The 20231-nt window shown below is 40.1% G+C and overlaps 1 protein-coding gene across 2 annotated transcripts in view; it reads left to right on the top strand.

Moving 5' to 3' along the window:
- ARHGAP32 (Rho GTPase activating protein 32) overlaps positions 1-20231 on the top strand; it is a 116680-nt gene that overhangs the window by 39413 nt on the left and 57036 nt on the right. For both annotated transcript variants that reach the window (XM_008142545.3, XM_028146907.2), the window contains 3 exons: positions 5477-5563; positions 15109-15246; positions 17989-18081. In XM_008142545.3, the coding sequence (XP_008140767.2) occupies positions 5477-5563; positions 15109-15246; positions 17989-18081 (318 nt within the window). The remainder of the gene's footprint in view (positions 1-5476; positions 5564-15108; positions 15247-17988; positions 18082-20231) is intronic.

The raw sequence follows: 20231 nt of genomic DNA, 5'->3' as shown, positions 1-20231 counted from the left end.
CACGAGCGGGCTCTATTTGTAGGTTTGCTGTTCAGTCATAACCCAGGTACCAAAGCCGTGTGCTCAGCAAGTCCTGACCTCACAGAAATGTGAAAATGCCCACGAAGCACTCTTTCCTGACAAGTGTATGTTCTGGAGTGAGGTTCTGTAAGACAGGGGATGTGATTCTGCTGGTGTGTCATTCGATCTCATTTCCCATGTGTTCTGCATGCTGCGGGCATCTCATTGAGCTGAGGGGGATTCTAGTGTCTGGAGATGAGCAAACCTGGCCTTCAACATAGGAACGGTGCTCTCTCCCAAGTCTGGAAGGAAAAGTGGACTGTGAGGCTTATGAAGATGCGTGTAGGTCTAGCTTTTTCCAAAGGAATTTGAAGTGCAGTTTTGTCTATTATTGATTTTTGCCTTATATGCTGAAATTAGAACTTAGTTCACTTATTACTCACCTAAAATGTAACTCTAATATATATTTTTCCCACTTGGCATTCTCGACTCAGTTTTAAAGTGGTATTGTCACTCTTAATGTGTTAGGATGTTGACGGTGGGAGTGCGTGGACCACATAATATTGTGAAACAGAAATATTTTTCATGTTTCCACACCTCGTATAGGTGAAATGTACCAACTCCAGAGGTATGTCACAGTGCAATTGCAACCGTAATAGAACTAAATAAAAGATGAATAAAAGGACTCTCTTTACCCCATTTGAAATCTGTTGATTAGGCTTTGATGACCTATGCGGGTGGGGTGATGCATTTTTACCCCGACTTACAAAACTGATTTCCGTGCTCCATGTAGAGAAAGGACTTTTCTGAATATCGGAAGGTTTTCTGGATAGAGTTTTATTTTTAAAGATCCTAACAACACTAATTGCAGATTGGTTACCATGGTGATAGAAAAGTGAATTCAGTATAGGAAAAATAACTCCAAAAATAGATTTGTAAGGAATATAGAAGTATGGGACTTGGAAATTCTGTTCTCCCTTCCTTATAGACAAAGCACTGAGATAGGGTGTTTTACTTGAAGGAAGTAAAAATAATGCAAATCATTACGTTCATGTCATTCAATAGGCAAATGTAGCCCACTTGTTCATAATGTGTACTCTTGGCACATGTAGTGTGGGCACTGTATAAAACCTTGCCATTCTGACTTGTTCATAGGGTGTCTTAAAACCAACAGACAATTCATCAAGAATGCTTTTATTGAAGACCTTGTAAGAGATTCTTTCCTCAGGGGAAACAAGCAATGTACCAGCACACCTAAGAAAAATGTAATACATATTGTGAGAGTGCTTGTATAGGCATTCCAAGGCAAGAGAAGTTACTTCCTGTGGCACTCAAGGAAGGCTTTATTGGAGCTGGCATAGATTTGGGATATGCAGAGATAGAAGTGCAGAGCATTTAGACAAGGAAAATCAGCTTAGACAAAGGCACCTGGGAGGGGAGGGGATGAATGGGTTAGAAGGATTATGGGAAAACGTGGTTTCGAAGCTCTTTGGAGAAGTGCCTTTCTTCAAAGCTCATCTAAGCTTCTGCACTTTGCATTTAAATTACCTTCATAGTAGGAATTGAGAAAGTATTGAGAGATTTTGTAAAGAAAGTACCATAATCAGTGTGTGAGGGAAATGGAGAGAGACCGGTTGGAAGACTACGGTGAATGTTCAGCCTGCAATTGTCTAGACCAGACACTGTGAGGCCCAGACCCAGGGGAGAAGCAGTGGAGAAGGGGAAAAGGAACAGGTGAGGTGTGAGAGGCAAGTTTTGGGAGACTAAAGAGAGAGATTAGGGAATCAACAGTTGAGATAAGATCTTGACCCTGGGAATGTAAAAAGAAAGGATATGTGGAGAGGCGGAGTGGTAGATGAATCCAGGATGATTAGGTTGGTTAACAGTGAATGGCTATGAAACCAGACACAATGGGTCCGAGGCTGCCTGTCACTACTTGAGCCAAATTAAACAGAGACAGGGTTGAATCATATATGAGCGTTTATTCCAATACTGCCGGCAGTATGGGAGAGCAGTCAGTCACCCTGGAAATTCTGCTCTAAACCCCCTCGCCAGTTGGCTGATTATAAACACACTAGAGGCCCAGTGCACGAAATTTGTGCACGGAGGGGGGGTTGTCCCTCAGCCCAGCCTGTACCCTCTCCAATCTGGGACCCCTTGAGGGATGTCCGCCTGCCCGTTTAGGCCCGATCCCACCGGGATCATGCCTAAATGGGCAGTCGGACATCCCTCTCACAATCCAGGACTGCTGGCTGCCAACTGCTCGCCTGCCTGCCTTCCTGATTGCCCCTAACCGCTTCTGCCTGCCAGCCTGATCACCCCCTAACCACTCCGCTGCCAGCCTGTTTGCCCCCAACTTCCCTCCTCTGCTGGCCTGGTCACTCCTAACTGCCCTCTCCTGCAGGGTTGATCACCTCCAACTGCCCTCCCTTGCAGGCCTGGTCCTTCTCAACTGCCCTCCCTTGCAGGCCGGGTGCCTCCCAACTGCCCTCTCCTGCTAGCCATCTTGTGTCCACATGGGGGCAGGATCTTTGACCACATGGGGCAGCTATATTGTGTGTTGCAGTGATGATCAATCTGCATAGTACTCTTTTATTAGATAGGATAGAGGCCTGGTACAGGGGTGGGGGCCAGCTGGTTTGCCCTGAAGGGTGTCCCTGATCAGGGTGGGGGTTCCCTTGGGGCGTGGGGCAGCCTGAGCGAGGGGCCTGTGGTGGTTTGCAGGCTGGCCACGCCCCCTGGCAACCCAAGCAGAGGCCCTGGTATCTGGAATTTATTTTCCTTCTACAATTGAAACTGTGTAGCCTGGAGCCGAGCCAAGCCTGGGGCTCCTTCCGAGGCGGCAGCCATTTCTGTTGGGGTTATAATTGAAACTTTGTTGCCTTAAGCGGGTGGGCCCGGCCAGGGTGAGCGGAAAGCTTTGCTTCCCCTGTTGCCTGTGGCAACCCTGGCCTGCTCTCTCAAGCTCCATTCTGATGCCATTTCTGTTTGAATTTGTTTACCTTCTATAATTGAAACTTTGTAGCTTGAGTGGAGGCTTAGGCCTGCAACGGCGGGCGGAAAGCTTGTTTTCCTCTGTTGCCTGGGAAACCTTGCTCTCTGTGGCTGTAGCCATCTTGGATGGGTTAATTTGCATACTCACTCTGATTGGATGGTGGGTGTGGCTTGGTGTGTCGGAGGTATGGTCAATTTGCATATTTGTCTATTATTAGGTAGGATGAGGGAGAAGATAGCACGTGCAGCTGGGAGCATAACATGGAAGGGGGAAGGGGGGGTCTGCAGTTGGGCCTTCAGGAGCTCAAAGACCCATAGTAAGGTGGCTAAATCTTCTATGATGCTACAAACAGCTCAGCCCGTTCCTGGGACTGGAGAATTGTTCCTAAGGCAAACTCCTGAAGAGGGTCAGGGTCTGGGCACAGCAACCAAATCAAAGCGTGTCTTGTCCTTGGTCTGTTCTCAAAATGTGTTTCTTTTCTGCATAATGGACCCATCCAGGAGGCATCTTATCTTTTTACAGCCTTCTTTCATCCGTCAGTTTCCCGGAGTTTGTAAGAAAACTTCTCATCTATAGTTAGTAAGTGAATAGTTATTAGACAACTGTGGCTCTATTCTTATTACGTGCCCTTCCCCACTATCAGTTATGTTATACTATTGATTTACTTTGGGAATTAAGGAGGAAGAAGAGAATATGTGAAGAAAGATGATGAATTTAGTTTTGAAAGTATTATATTCCAATGAGACAATGTTTGTTTATTCAGTCATTCATCAAATAATTAGTGACCCTTACTTAAATTCCAGATATTTTTCAAGATGTTTGGGTTAGGCATATACCTATCTCATTTTTTTTCCTTATATGTGATAGCTTAAAAATCTGCCAAATGTGTATTACAAATATTTTTATCCCAGTTTGTAACGCACCTTTTCAGTTGGATTATGGTGTCCCTTTTGTGATAACTCTAAAATTTTTGATGTAGTAGTCAGTCTCTTATTTTTCCCTATCCATGTTGCAGCCAAGAAATTCTTCCCCATCCTGTGGGCATAAAGCTTTCCTATATTGCTTTATGGACTGACCTCAGACACTTGAATGAATACCTGTGGAAACCAGTGGGTGGGCGGGCGTGGACTCTGTTACAAGGTGTTCTGCAGCCAGTCAGGGTTTGGCTGGTTTCTCCTGACCTTGGCTGAGGCAGGTTCTTGACCCTCCTGTGTCTTTTCCAGGCTTCCAAACACATCCATTGACCTCTTTGGTCTCATGAAAGTCTTGTCACTTTCTTCAACTTAATTCATTTAGGTTTCATTTCACCCTTCATTTTTTTTTTTTTTTCATCTGAAAAATCCCCTATGACTTTGTAGTTCATCTGGTTTATTTTGGTTAATGTGAGAATGATTTTTATCTCTTATAAAGGTGGGTTTTTTTTAATACTTTTTTGTGATACTGCTTTCAAAAACACAACATATCTTCATCATCCTTATATTTCTGATAACTTTAACTGTAATAATAGGTAAATTTATTAAGTACTCACTGAGTGCTAGGTGCCTCAGTGAGTAATTAATTCATGTTATCTCATTTAATACTCAAAAACTCGAGAATAGTTATCGTGACATCATCTCCATTTTCCAGATGAGAGATTAAGTAGGACGATCAATATTGCACAACCAGCTACTTTTGAACTCAGGGCTGTCTGATTCTGGCACAGAGTTTGCCAATGCACATCCCTAGTTAGGGCAGGCAGGTAAGGTGAGTGAGTGCCATGAGTGGGGTAAGAAATAGCAAAGCAAGCAGCACGGTGGATGGCAGTTAACATTCAGCCTCGATGCTGGTGAAAAAATAAAGAGGAATCAATTCGGTGGCAAAGTGTCTTGGAGCACACATTCACAGGGGCCGGTCACCTCTCAGCTCCGGCCAGTTGTTGCCCATGTGAGAATATGGGTCCAATACTTCAGATTTCCTGACGTTTCAATAGAAGCCTAGAAATCGGTATTTTTTTTCCCCATATAACACCGCTCAGTTTCTAAATGTTGTTTTGTTGTTCAAATAAAAATAAAATTCAGTGTGCAGACCTGCATGGCGAGTCTACAATAAAACGTACCTGTAGCCCACGCTGTTCTCCGGGCCCCAGTCTGCAGTCGCTGTAATAGAGCTGAGCCCGGGTAGACCAGCTGGTCACCTGCCTCTCCGTAGCTCCTGGTGCCTTCCTTCCCGCTGGGCTATAAAGTAAGGGCATGAAGACCTGCCCTGGAGCGAATGTGTTCTATTTGCTGCTGTTGTGCACGTGTTTGTTTAGATACAAGCTACAATTCTTAGAATCACATCCTTTTTAAAATCTTGATCTGCCCTAAAGTAGTAGAATTCTGCTCTAAGGCACACCTGATTCCATCAAGTTGATGTGAGAACGCAAGTAGTACTGAACGCTTAGCTTGTTCTTGTTCACTAGTCACAGCTCTCCCCCTCTCTGCCCTTTCTTCTTTGCCACAGCTCTCCCTGTCAGAAGAGCAGAACGATGTAACGAAAAACGGCTGCGAATCGAAAGAGCTGGTCTACCTCGTGCACATCGCTTGTCAGGTAATTTCGTGGATGCGTTCTCCATTTCACATAAAATGTACTAAGGATGGTTTTGAGCGGTGGTTAAGGTCCTTTCTGTAATGCTTTTCTCACATTGCCTAATAGAATCCACAGAAAAATACTTGTACAATATTGAAAGGAAATTGGGCGATGAATGGCTGTTGTTAAGAAAATTAATGGTATCCTTTAAAAAAGAGGAAGAAATGCGTTCATACAGAACCAAGCAGAATGCACAGTTTAGTATGACAGCTCGCGTATCTTCTCTGCATTTTCAGAAAGTTGTTAAGGCTTTTGACACTTGTGAATGCTTAACAGTGAATATGGAAATACAGACGTTTTGTTTTCTTTCTCTTAGTCATTTTGGCATTTCTATATGTACTCAGAGTCGAAACAATCAGGTTGAAAGAATCAGTTTTCTAGACATTTAATTTACCAACTTCAATGAAAATCCTTTTTGTAAGAGTGAGGGGAGTCTATTGTTTATGGTAAGATACTAAGAGCCCACAAAGTCATCTCTGCCGCAGATGCTCACGTTTCTAACCAGGATGGTGAATTCCACTGTGGTGTAATAGTAGAATGTGCGTCTGTTTTAGAACTGTGCTGGTTTTGACTTGCTTTTAATGAGATTTAAGATGTGTTACTTGTAGCATTGATATTTCCTCTACCAAGTAATCAGTTAATATAGTTTATTTAGTCTGTGTTTATTGAGCCTTCTGCCTGTTTTTGAATTAGCCAAAACTTTCTTGTATACAAAATTTTTAGTTTTCTTTGTGGGTCATTTATTTTATCTGCCCCCCCCCCCCAAAGTATTATTTCTGTACCTGAAGTTAAAAATTAAATAACCTGGAAAAGTCTAAGGCTTCTCTCATATGGGAAATACTGAAGTTCTTAGTCCAGGTGACCTTAAGGCAGTGATGGCGAACCTATTACACGCGTGTCAGCACTGACACGCATAGCCATTTCTGATGACACGCGGCCGCATGCCGAGGATGAAACATTTGCTGCTCCTGGGGATGAAACATTTGCGACTAGAGTCTTGGAATTAGTTTTTTCCTCAAAGTGACACACTACCCGAGTTATGCTCAGTTTTTTGGCGAAGTTTGACACACCAAGCTCAAAAGGTTGCCCATCACTGCCTTAAGGAAAGCCTTTCAGAATTAAGTGCTTTTTTATTTAAGTGCTTTTAGGTGTCAGAGTATGCTGCTGGAAAGTAAGTTTTTCTTTTATGTTTTACTAGAGGCCCGGTGCACAAAAATTTGTGCACTTGGCGGGGGGGTCCCCTCAGCCCAGCCTGCACCCTCTCACAATCTGGGAACCCTCGGGTAGGGTCCCTAGACCTGGCCTGAGATCAGGGCCTCTTGGGGCTTTCCTTCCCCAGGCTGCAGGCAGCTTGCCCCACCCCCGCTGCTGCCACTGCTTGCCATCTGTGCAGTGCTGCCCCCTCCTCCCCTGCCACCGGTGGCTTCCCTCTGCAGGTGACAGGCATAGGGTGCAATGGCTTAGCTGGCCTGGGCCTCCCTCTGCGGGGTGAGCGCTGGCCGGCCGCACACCTGCCACAGAGTCGATGCAGGTGGCCTGGACCTCCCTCTTTCTTTGCTGGGGAGCGGAGCAAGCCCGGGGAGGGGCCATCTGCCTACCTGATCGCCCCTAACTGCTGGCCTGCCTTCCTGATCACCCCTAACCACTTGCCTGCCTACCTGATTGACCCTAACTGTTCGTCTGCCTGCCTGATCCCCCCTAACCACTCTGCCTGCCTACCTGATGCCCCTAACCGCTTGCTTGGGGGCGAGGGGCTGTGGTGGTTCAGTTTTCTGGTCGTTCCGGTCGTTATGCTGGCCTTTTATTATATAGGATTGACTATCCTCTCAGAGGTAGGCAGCTGGAAACCACTAAGTTTCATGTTGTATTTCACAAAATATTTTTATTTGGTGAGTTAATTTTTAAGCGAGAATATTAAGAGCTTTTATGATGAACCTTTACTAACAGATGAATATAAAACATATCTTCTGCCTGGCTGGCGTAGCTCAGTGGTTGAATATCAAAGTATGAACTAGGAGGTCACGGTTCAATTCCCGGGCAGGGCACATGCCCAGTTTGCAGGCTTGATCCCCAGTGCGGGGTGTGCAGGAGGCAGCCGATCATCATTGATTTCTCTCCCTCTCCCTTCCTCTCTGATACCTATCTATATCTATAGCATATCTATATCTATATCTACATCTATATCTATGAAAAAAACATACCTTCTTTATCTAGAGTACCTGGTTGACATGTCATAATGAATTCATCCCTCTATAGCCTAGCACTGTTTAGCATCTTTTTTTCTCACTATTAATTTCCACATGTTCTGACAGTGCAAATATTTTTTATTCTCATAAGCAAAACACAATGTCAGTAATATCTGTGCTGGTTTTTAAAAATGACCTTCAAAAGTTATCTGTGGTATTTTGATAACATACAGTAGAACGTATAATTGTTATTTGATTATGCTTCCATGAGTAGTGACCTAGATAGGTAGGCTGTTTCCTGGTAGTGAACATCTTGTCAAACTGCTTAGAAAATTTTAGACTCCTTGGTATGCTGTTTAGTACATCAAAGCCATAATTTACTGCATTGTAGTAATGCCACCACACTGCTCTGCCTCAGCGTAAGTAGTCATTGCTGCCTGCCCATGGCTCACCTCCTGTATTCTTGCCATGTAGCTCAGCCACAAACCATATTCAACGAGAATCCTATTTTTTTAATAACTGAGAGAGACTCACAATCAAACCCTCTAATTTTGCAAATGAGGAAATTGAGGCCCAAATGCCTGAGCTGTAGGGAATCTGAGCAGGAGCTGCTAAGGACTTCAGTTCTCCGATTACCAGTTTCTCCTGCTTCTCCTTGGAATTCCCAGGTAACAACAGACCCGGGGGTGGGGGTTGGGGGTCGTTGCGTAGTCTTCAGGTAAGATAAGCTCATCACCACTGATGGGATCTATCCATCTCAGAAGCTATTTATGCTCGTTTCGTATCTTTGCTACTTTCTCATTTTAATAATGTGCTCTTGAAATTCTTTTTATTTAACCAAAATCCTTGGCCCTTCATCTTAACCCACTCTCTTCCCCTGTTCTTTTATCTTAAAAATAATGGCCAATTAAATAGTGATCTTTTCCCTTCCTGTAAGTTAAGTGCTAACTGCTTCCTTTAGGTCTTATCTTCGAACCCTCTAATCGTGCCTTTGCCTCCGCCCTCTAAAGTCTTAATTTCTTTTTAAATTGTGAACCTAGAAATGCAAACTATGATCTTCTAGTGAATTGGTCCAGAGTCAGCGGGCATTTTGGGGCGCCTGTGTGTAGTAATCAGATATTCTGACATGCAGCCTGTCATTTAATTCTTACAACAACCTGTGAGGTTAATAGTCTGGTTTCCATTTTACAGATGACGAATCCAAGACTCAGGATTGTTACTGAAAGAGAAAGACCAAGATTTAAACCTCAGTCTAGTGGGTTTTCCCCCTCATTCCTTCACCATTTTCTAATATGATTTGTACCGGGGTGGCTACTGTGAACTTTGTGAGCATATCCCAAATATTAACAAAGGGACCCAAACTGACCATCTGGGTTTCTTTGAGTGACTTAAGTGGACAGGCGTGGGTAGCATGCATATATGAATAAAGACACTTGCAGAGAGAACATGAACTGCAACTTTCAAATGAAGAGCCTCTGAGGGAGAGGTGAGACCGACTGGGTTTCGTCCCAGGCCAAGAGGCGATGTAGGCTGAGTGCTGTAAAACTATTTAACAGCTGGCATGGTAGGGGCCCGATGCAGTTGAGCAGATACTGTCATACAACCTCAGTTATCCATGTTGGTGTGGCTCAGCCCAGTGGTAACCACGGATTACACTGCTCTCCTGGATGCCTTGAAGAATTGATGTGTAATGTCCTGCCTGAGCCCTCATTCCCCTCCCTCTTGTACGAATTATTATTTAGAATAAGTTGTCTTAACCAACATTGGCTCAGATATTTCCTTTCTCATCTTTTTATTCTATTTTCCAAGTAAATAAACTGGAAGGAAAAGAAGTATTAGGCAGAAAAAACAAGTTAGCTAATGTGGATGAAGCAACGCTTTTCCAGTTTGTATCATGATGTTCATCTGAATGGGAATATGTTTTTTTGTTAAATTTTTAAAAATCTTAGGAAATTCAGAAGTATGTCAAGGTAGATATAGGATAAACTTTTATTGTCCCAAATGTTGAAAATTTAATAATTAAAAAAAGACCAAAATTAGATAAACCCTGCCACTAATTATATTGAGCCCACTACACATAGAATGAAGCATTTATAAGTGAAATGTCAGTGGTAGTGAGCCTTAAAAGCATTCTGTAGTCTACTGCTTTATTCTTTAGCAAATAAGCAAACATCAGCTTTTAAAGGTTAATTTTAAAATGGCACTTTTAAACCTAGCTGTTGCAAGAATTTATTCTAACGTGTGCTCTAATGAAAATCCTGTTCTGATCTTTCCCTTCTGTAAGTACAGTTTTGTTACTGTAAGAATAATTGTTGGCTTCATAAAATACTGTGTATTTTATTGTCTCTTAGTAAGCCTTATGGTTGAAAGTAATGTTTCATGCTGAAGCTGGATTGTATTAACTACCTCTGTATTTTAACCAGAATTCATGAACATAATAGTTTATTTTTCTGAAGATCCAGTTTTCCATAAATATTTATAGTAATATGAAGGCTTCGTTATGCCCTGGTTGGTGGGATAAACAGTTGGTTTTAGGGGAATGCTTTCCTACCTCAAAATATCTCCCGTATGTTGATGCTTGAAATTCCACCATTAGAAATGTATTCCTCGGTGTTAAATATTTCCTCCACTCAGTCCATTTAGAAAATGCGGTTCCTAAAGGGGCGGGGCTTGCATATGGACATTTGCAGAGCATCTGTGCTCACACAATGTACAGGCTGATGCAAACCTTATTTAAACCTCACACCTCTTCTGTGCCGTGTAGGTGGTGCTGTTCCCAGGCTCCCGATGAGATGAGTAAGCTGCCGCTCACAGGTGTTAAGTAACTTGTGCGACGTCCTGTATCCAGGACATGGCCAGGCTGAGATTTAAAGCAGGTCTCTCTCGTCTCCCTGAACTTCATCATACAGTGGAAGATATGATTCATAGCACAGTTTTTCCCCAGATAAATTTCCCATGATAAAGAGACTTCCCAGGACATGGGTGAAGACTGTGCCTCTCAGAAAGAACAGAGATACCTAGAATTCCTCTTCCTTTCTCTCTTCTCTCTCTCTCTCTCTCTCTCTCTCTCTCTCTCTCTCTCTCTCTCTCTCTCTCTCTCTCTCTCTCTCTCTGATATTACCAAGCTAGCACAAGCCACTCCCTCTTGCTGAGCCATTGTGATAGCATGTGTGTTTGCGCCCTGGGATCGAATATAACCCTGTAAACTGCCAAAATGATGTAAAGCGTAAATTGAAATGCGTTCCTTCTGCGAGTAAAGCTCTACAATAGGTTTTCACCTTATTTAGAAACTGAAATACTGCTTAGCAAGGCCTGGGAGGACCTTGCACCCTTGGACTTGCCTGTCTCTTCTCCATCGTGTCTTGACAGCCTTCTCTCCTCTGCTGGGCCTCACGAGCTTCAGCCAGTTCCCAGGAGACACTAAGTTCTTCCTGCCCAGGGCATTGAACTTCGATCAGCCCCTAACTCTTCACGTTGAGCACTTGCTGGGTCTAGTTCCTTCCCAGTTTTCATTTTTAAAAAAATATATATATTGTTGACAATATTATAGCTATCTCCCATTTCCCACGCTTTGCCCTCCTCTACCCAACCCCCTCCTCCCCTCTCCCCTCAGGATGCAGTTTAGACTCACATCCTCAGAAGGGTTTTTCCTGGCCACCCTTAATGAAGTAGGTTCTTGCTTATTTCTTTATAGTACAAAACTATCAGTATTTCATATATGTATATATTTACTTTTAAAAATATTTAGTATGCAGTTATAAAAAAAAAAAGAATTTCTTACCCCTTTTGACAGCATGGATGGACCTGGAGAGTACTATGCTGAATGAAATAAGCCAGAGAGAGAAAGACAAACATCACATAATCTCACTTATAAGTGGAAGCTAATGAACATAATAAATTGATGAACAAAGTAGGTCCAGAGGCATGGAGGCATGAAACAGACTGACAGGTCTCAGAGAGACGGTGCTGGGGGGATGAAAAGAGATGAACCAAAGAACTGTATGCATGTATGCATAACCAATGGACACAGACCATGGTGTGGTGAAGGCCTGGGGTGGGATGGGCTGGGAAGAGGGGAGAAAGGGGGGAATTGGGGGACGTCTGTAATACTGTCAACAATAAAACAAAACAATAAAAAATATTTGTTTTCTCATAGAAATAAATTCTAAGAAGTCAGAGGTTTGATGGTCCTTTCTCTGTTGCATCTCTAATGCTTACTCCAGTGCAACTCTGTTTAGGTTCCCAGTAAATATCTGGTGAATGAATGAGAAAAAGAAGAACAGATTTTTGTCTTAGAAATGTGATCCTATTCACATTGGGATATTCTTTTTTCTCTCATCTTCTTTTTCAGCCTTGTCAAGAATTGTTGATTTTTGCTACCCGTGAATACCAATAATTGCTTGATAGTAATAATTATTAAGGTTAGAGCTTAGTAGCAGATTACAATGTAGGCAGATATATGTAATGCGTTTTTGTTTTGTTCTTTATACAATAATTGAATTTCTAAAATATTCTGATCAGCTGCTTTGTTCATTCATTTTGGAAATTGGGTGATTAAGCCTATTTTTTAACATATGAAATTTAAAGTCTTTTTATATCTGCCAAAAGTGAGATGTTTTACTATTTTTACAGTTTACTTGGTGAATTTAATATGGTTTTAGATGATACGCATAGTAAATTATGCGTTAAAATTTTAATTTCATTAATGAAAATCTTTATGAAAAGCAGACTTTTGCTGGCACACGGACATTTTTAAAAAGTTGAGAGAAATCAATTCACTCATCTATGAAGAGATGAATTTTGGATTCCAATCTCCATCATTTACTTGCTGAGACTGTGAAGGTTACTGCATTTATGTGGTTGGTTGTTGATATTTATTTCTGTGAACAAGACTGCTTAGATGAAAGAGAACAGGATTACCTTTTAAAATTAATAAACTTTATTTTGTAGAGCAGTTTTAGGTTCCCAGCAAAATTGAGTGGAAAATACAGGTTTCCCTTATACCCCTTGTTTCCACGTATGCACAGCCTCCTCCACTATGGACATTCCCTACCAACATGGTACATTTGTTACAACTGATGAACCAACATTGACATACCATTGTCATCAAGAGCTCAGGCAGGGTGTTGTACATTCTATGGGTTTGAATCCATTTATAATGACATGTATCCACCCTTATAGTGTCACACACAATAGTTTCACTCCCCTGACAGTCATCTGTGCTCTGCCTGTTCATCTCTCACTTCCCAGTAACTCCTGGTAACCACTGATCTTTTTATTGTCTCCATAGTTTTGACTTTTCCAGAATGTCCAATGGTTGGGATCATACAAAATGTAGCTTTTTGCGACTTGGCTTCTTTTGCTTAGTAATATGCATTTTAAGTTTCCTTTATTTTGTTTTGTTTTTTTTCCCATAGCTTCATAGCTTACTTCTTTTTATTGCTGAATAACATTGCATTGTCTGGATGTACCACAGTTTATCCCTTCATCAGCTGAAGATCACTTACAAGTTTTGGCAATTATAACTAAAGCTGCTATAAATATTCATTTGCAGGTTTTTGTGTGGACAGGACATAATTTTTCAGCTCATTTAGGTAAACGCCAAGGAGTGCAGTTGTGGGACCTGATGATTAGAATATGTTTAATTTTGTAAGAAACTGGCAAACTGCCTTCCAAAGTGGCTATGCCATTTCAGCAATGAATGAAAGTCCCTGTTGCGTCACACCCTTGCCAGCTTCGGTGTTATCAGTGCTCTGGATTTTTGTCATTCCGATACGTGTATAGTGGTGTGTCCTTGTTGTTTTCATCTGCATTTCTCTGATGACATGTGGTGTGGAGCATCTCTTCATATGCTTATTTGTCACTTGTTTGTCTTTTTGGTGAAGTGTCTGTTAAGGTGTTTGACTCATTTTTGAATCAGTTGTTTGTTTTCTTATCTTTGATTTTTAAGAGTTCTTTCAATATTTTGGATTCTTATCGGATATGTCTTTTGTAAATATTTTCTCCAATTCTGTGGCTTTTCTTTTTATTGTTTTTTTTTTGGGTTTTTTTTTTTACAGTGCCTTTGACAGAGTGGGAAATACTAATTTCAGTGAGGTCTAGCTTATCAATTCTTTTTTTTTTTTTAATGGATTGTGCCTTTGATTTGTATCTGAAGAGTCATCACCAATCCCAAGATCATCTATATTTTCTTCTATGTTATGTTCCAGGAGTTTTATTGTTTTGCATTTTACACTAAGGTCTGCGATCCATTTTGAGTTAGTTTTTGTGAAAGGTGTCAAGTCTATGTCTACTAGTATATTCATTTGTTTTTGTTTGGATGTCCAATTATTGCAGTGCCATTTGTTTAAAGGACTGTCTTTTCTCCATTTTATTACCTTGTTCCTTTGTCAAAGATCATCTGACTATGTTTAGGTGGGTCTGTTTCTGGGCTGCCTATTTTGTTCCATTGTGTTTGTCTATTCCTTTGTCAATATCTCACGTTACAGAAAATCCTGAGGTAGGATAATGTCAGTCCTCTAGCTTTGCTTCAGCATCCTGTTAGCTATTCTGGTCTTTTGCCTCTTCTTATAAAATTTAGAATTAGTTTGTCGACATCCACAAAAATAACTTGCTGGGGTTTTGATTGCGTAGCATTGTGAATGTATAGATCAAGTTGTGAAGAACTGATATCTTGACAATATTGAGTCTTTCTATCCATGAAAATGGTATATCTCTCCATTTATTTATCTTTGATTTCTTTCACTAGAGTTTGAAGTTTTCCTCATGTAGATCTTATATTGGACACTTTTGGTTAGATTTATACCTAAGTATTTCACTTTGGAGGGGAGGGATGCTTATGTAAATGGTATTGTGTTTTTAATTTAAAATTCCACTTACTCATTGCTGGTATATACGAAAGCAATTGGCTTTTGTATATTATCCTCAAATTTTATTGTTTTACTATAATCACTAATTTCAGGAGTTTTTTGTCAATTTTGTTTTGCATATTTTACCTAGACAATCATGCCATATGTGTACAAAGGCAGTTTTATTTTTTCCTTCCAAATTTGTATCTTTTATTTCTTTTTCTTGTCTTACTGCATTAGCTAGTAATTATAGTACAGTGTTGAAAAGCATTGGTAAAAGGGAACACCTTGGCCTTATTCCTGATCTTGTCATGTAACTCACTACATTGTTTTGGAGTTTAACTACTTATTATCAAGTTAATAGAAGCTTTCCATTATTAAATTTAAAATCCTCTAAATGAAATACCATTTTAGAAAAAGGTTTGGTTCATAATAGAGACTAATTATAGGAGCCTTTTTTGCTTACCCATAGGGCAAAAGTTGGATTGTTAAAAGAAGTTACGAAGATTTTCGAGTACTTGACAAGCATCTTCATCTGTGTATTTATGACCGAAGGTTCTCCCAGCTCTCAGAGCTTCCCCGTTCCGATGCCCTGAAGGACAGTCCAGAGGTAATTACTCTAAATAAATTAGTAGACATTTTTGCTTGTATACCAAATAAAAGCTTAGATTGAACACTCAGGATGATTCCTGGGATTATTTGTTTCATGAATGAAAAATTAGCAATGCTGGGGAAGATGTTTAGTAAAGTAGGTTCAATGTATAATCTTATAACAAACAAACAAAAAAACCTCAGATTGCACTATATGAATGAGTAGACCATTCTCCAAAGAGAATATAAAATATAGAAGCAAAAATATGGAAAGAAATTGACTTTAGCAATAATCAAATAAATGATATTAAAACAATCCTGTTTGCTTAGTTTTGATGGCCAGCTATGTCTTTGCATCCACCTGCACACCTGCCAAGTTTTCCTAGTGAAAATATAAAAGAGTGAAAGAAATTTTTTTAAAGGGAAGAGATTTTTTTATATGACATCATAAATAAAAAATTGTGAGGAATGTTTGAAAGTACAGGGGGTAAGACTTTGAGGGCAAAAAATATAGCATAAAATACATGTGCAAGAAGACAGATAAACTAGAAATCTTATAGGTAAAAAATAACGTTAAATTACGAGCTGCATGATAATAGTTGGTCAACGATGGACAGCATATGTGACAGAGGTCCCATAAGATTATAATGGAGCTGAAATTTTCTATGGCCTCGCGACATAGCTGTCATAACATCAGAGTGCAATGCATTACTCAAATGTTTGTGGCGATACAGGTGTGAACAAATCTGTGCTGCCCGTCACATACAAGTATAACACCTACATGCCCAGCCAACAGGTCACAGTTCGATTCCTGGTCAGGGCATATACCCTGGTTGTAGGCTCGATCCCCAGTAGGGGGTGTGCAGGAGGCAGCCCATCAATGATTCTCTCTCATCATTGATATTTCTGTCTCTCCCCTTCTGCCTTCCTCTCTCTGAAATCAATAAAAAGCCACATAAAAAATAAAAGTATAGCACGTACAATTATGTACAGTACATAATACTTGATAATGATAATAAACATGTTGCTGGTTTATGTATTTATTGTAATATGCTTTTTATCATTGTTTTAGAGTGAAGTTTTAAGTTTTACTTAAAAGAAAAGTTTGCTATAAAACAGTATGCTGTGTCATCCCAGCAGCAGCCTCACTCATCTCATATTTATCGTGTCTCTTGATTACCTCATTTTCTCTTGGGCTTGATTTAATCTCATGTTGTTTTGTACATAGCATGCTGTGCAGGTTTGTAGCCTAGGAGCAATAGGCTGTACCGTCTAGGTTTGTGTAAGTGCACTCTCTGATGAAATCGCCTAAGGATGCGTTTCTCAGAACATGTCCCCATCAGTTAAGAGGTGCATGACTGTAAACAAAATAACTGAGAGGGGCAAACAGAGGGCTCTGAGGAGCATGATTATTACACTCAGAGAGAAAGTGAAGCAATCACATTCATGGAATGAGAAAAGGATTTTATAAAAATAAAATAGCTTAGAAATGAACATATAGTCATTTAACTTAATTTTAATAATAACAAACCTGAATAGCTGAATTACACACAACATTGACACAGATGAAGAGAGAATTAGTGATCTGAAAGATCAAACTTTGTGAGAATACAGCCCCAAAAGGAATGAAACGTAAGAGAATAGTCAGGAAACATGGAGAATAGATGGAGAAGTCCCTACTTCCCTCTCATCGGGAGTAAGTAAAAATTAATATAAGAAAGTCCCCTAAAGCTAAAAAAGGCATGTTTTCAGATTAAATGACCCCATTAAGTGCTGATATAATGAGGGAAAAGACACACTTCTAGAAACATGTAGTGAAACTTCAAAATGCCAAAACAAAGAGAAAACCAGAAAAGCTTCTAGAAAGCAAAACACAGATTTTCTCAAAAGAACAAGAATTGTATCAGCATTGGACTCCTCAGCGGCTGCAGTGGATGCTTGGAAATAGTACCAAACCTCATCCATGTCCTGAGGGGAAGCCATTTCAATTCTGTAATTAATTCCACGGCAGTTAAGGATGTAGGTAAGGTAGCAACATCATCAGTCGTGTGGGAACTGGCCCTACAGCAGAGTCTCGGGAACATCTTAGAGCCACTGGTTCCTTCGTGTCATTGAAAACCTGGGCGTCTCTCCATCTCCATTCCCATATCTGTCTGTATGCTACATTTTTCTCTCTCAGACTGTCTCTGAACATGGTCACCACCAGTGGGTCCCAGGTTTTTTTCTATGTTAAGACAGCAGCCAGACTGAGCTGAAATTTTGTATCCTAATTTCTGATTCCTACAGTCACTCTTGCTAGGCCCCTTCATGTGATGTCACATTCCTGGACCAATCGGCTGGCCCATGGTGTAGGACCATGTATGAACATGGCTGTGCTGCCATAGCTGGGATATTACAGAGAAAGAGTTTCAGAGTAGCTGGGAGAAGCTGGGCAGGATGTCTCTGCTATCATTATCATTTATATTTTCAATACAAAAGTAGAAAGAAAAAGCAATAAAATTAGAAGCTATAAAATAGTCTGTCATCTGATGATGAGGGGTTAAAATCCAAAGTTCTGTGCAATGCAGGGGATTACTATGTATGTGCCTTTAGTTCTAATTCATGGAACTGTTTTTCTGGGAAGAATCCTCTGTAACTATGGAAATGCCAAGAAATCTGTAGAGTTGCCTTTTCCCTTAAAATAACGAATTTGCAACAGTTCCTCTGACAGAGAGTAGTATCTGTACTCCGAGTTACCACTGAATCTTCTCTTTCCTTTTAGTCCGTCACTCAGATGCTTATGGCTTACCTGTCCCGGCTTTCAGCTATTGCTGGCAACAAGATCAACTGTGGACCTGCCCTTACTTGGATGGAGGTATTATCTAATTCACCTCTTATTAAGGTTTATTTTTAAATTATCTACTTAAGAAATTTAATAATAGTTTAATTTTGATAACTATTTAAATTTTAGGAATCAAAGAAATGGTGCCAGTTCTATCTTCTGGAAGGATATAGATGTAACACATTAAATATTTTTTCATCGGAAATCTTTCTTTGCTAATCCAGGCAACTAATTTTAGTATTATTTTGGTGTTTAATATATTAATGTATACGTTTAGAAAGGTGTATATATATTTTTAGTTGATTAGTAATTGAAAATATTTTCCAGTTATTTATGAACAAGTGACAACTAGCCTTTTAAAGGATCTGATTTAAGAAGTCTCAAGTTTCTTCTGTTCAAGATGGCAGAGTTGGAAAACTCTGTGCTCACCTTCTCACATGGCCACAAGAATTACAGCTAAATTCTAGAACAGCCATCCTTGAGAACCACTTGAAGACTAGCTGAAAAGAATTTCCACAACTAAGGATATTTAAAAGAAGCCATGTTGAGATGGTTAGGAAGGGTGGAGATGTGGAACAGGCAGGTCCGCACCTGTGGTGTGGCAATTAAGAACTGGGAGGGATATCTCAGCTGTGCAGGTCTCCCCTCAGGAGCAAGTGGTCCCAGCCTTACACTGGACTCCCTAGCCCAGGGTATCAGTGCCTAAGACATTGAAGAAAGAAATTCAAGAAGATACAAATAATTGGAAGCAAATACTATGCTCATGGATAGGAATAATTACCTGTTAAAAGGTCCACACTACCCAAAGCAATCTGTAGATTCAATGCAATCCCTATCAAAATACCAATGGCACTTTCCATAGAACTAGAAAAAATAACCCTAAAACTTATATAGACCCAGAAAGACCTGGGATAGCCAAAGCAATATTGAGAAAGAATAACAAAGTTGGAGGTATTACGGTACCTGACATCAAATTATACTACAAGGCCATAATAATAAAAGTGGCATTATTATTGGTATAAAGAGAGACACATAGATCAGTGGAATAAAATAGAGGTCCTAGAAATAAACCCATGTCTGTGTAGTCAACTAATCCATGACAAAGGAGGCAAGAATATGCAATGGGCTAAAGACAGTCTCTTCAATAAATGGTACAGGGAAAACTGGATAGATACATGCAAAAAAAAAAAAAAAAAAAGAAGGAAAGAAAGGACATCTTTCTTATACCATATGGAAAAATAAACTCAAATGGATTAAATACTTAAAAATGTAAGACATAAAACCAATAGAAGAAAACGTAGGCAGTAAACACTTTTGTCATTGCTCTTAGCAATACTTTTTTGGGTATGTGAGGGAAATGATAGAAAAAATAAACAAATGGGTCTATATCAAACTAAAAAGTTTTTGCACAGGGAAGCAAGAAATCAACAAAGTGAAAAGACAACCCATTGAATGGGAGAATATATTTGCTAACCACACAACACATTATATCCAAAATATATTATGAATTCTACAAGTTAACCCCCCCAAAAGAAAACAACACATACAAAAAAAAAGCTCTAATTAAAAAATGGGCAGAGGACCTGAATAGACATTTCTCTAAAGACAGACAATGGCCAGTAGACATATGAAAAGATGCTCAACATTCATAATCATTAGGGAAATTGCAAATTAAAACCATGAGATATCACCTCACACCTGTGAGAATGGCTACATAAATAAATCAAGAAACAACAAGTGTTGGCAAGGATATTGAGAAAAGGGAACCCCTTGTGCACTGTTGATAAGATTTTAAATTGCTGCAGCCACTATGGAAAACAGTATGGAGGTTCTTTGGAAAATTAAAAATAGAACCTTGCAATTAAATTAAAAATATGACCTCGCAATTCCTAACACTAACTGGAAAAGATATATGCACCCTTATGTTCATTACACCATTATTTATAATAGCTTGGATCTGGAAGCAACCTAAGTATCCATAGCTAGTTGAATGGTATGTGTACAGTGGAATGTTACTGACCCATAAAAAGAACAAAATCTCACCATTTGTGACAACATGGATGAACCTAGAATTATTTGGTATGTGAAATAACTAGGTCAGAGAAAGGCAAATACATGAATTCCCTTACATGTAGAATCTAAACAGCAGAATAAATAAACAAAATAGAAAAAAAAAGTCTTGG

The sequence above is a fragment of the Eptesicus fuscus genome, chromosome 23, assembly GCF_027574615.1.
Source record: "Eptesicus fuscus isolate TK198812 chromosome 23, DD_ASM_mEF_20220401, whole genome shotgun sequence".
Taxonomy (NCBI): domain Eukaryota; kingdom Metazoa; phylum Chordata; class Mammalia; order Chiroptera; family Vespertilionidae; genus Eptesicus; species Eptesicus fuscus.
The sequence above is the reverse complement of the archived record's forward strand: the minus strand, read 5'-3'. Positions and strand labels throughout refer to the sequence as shown.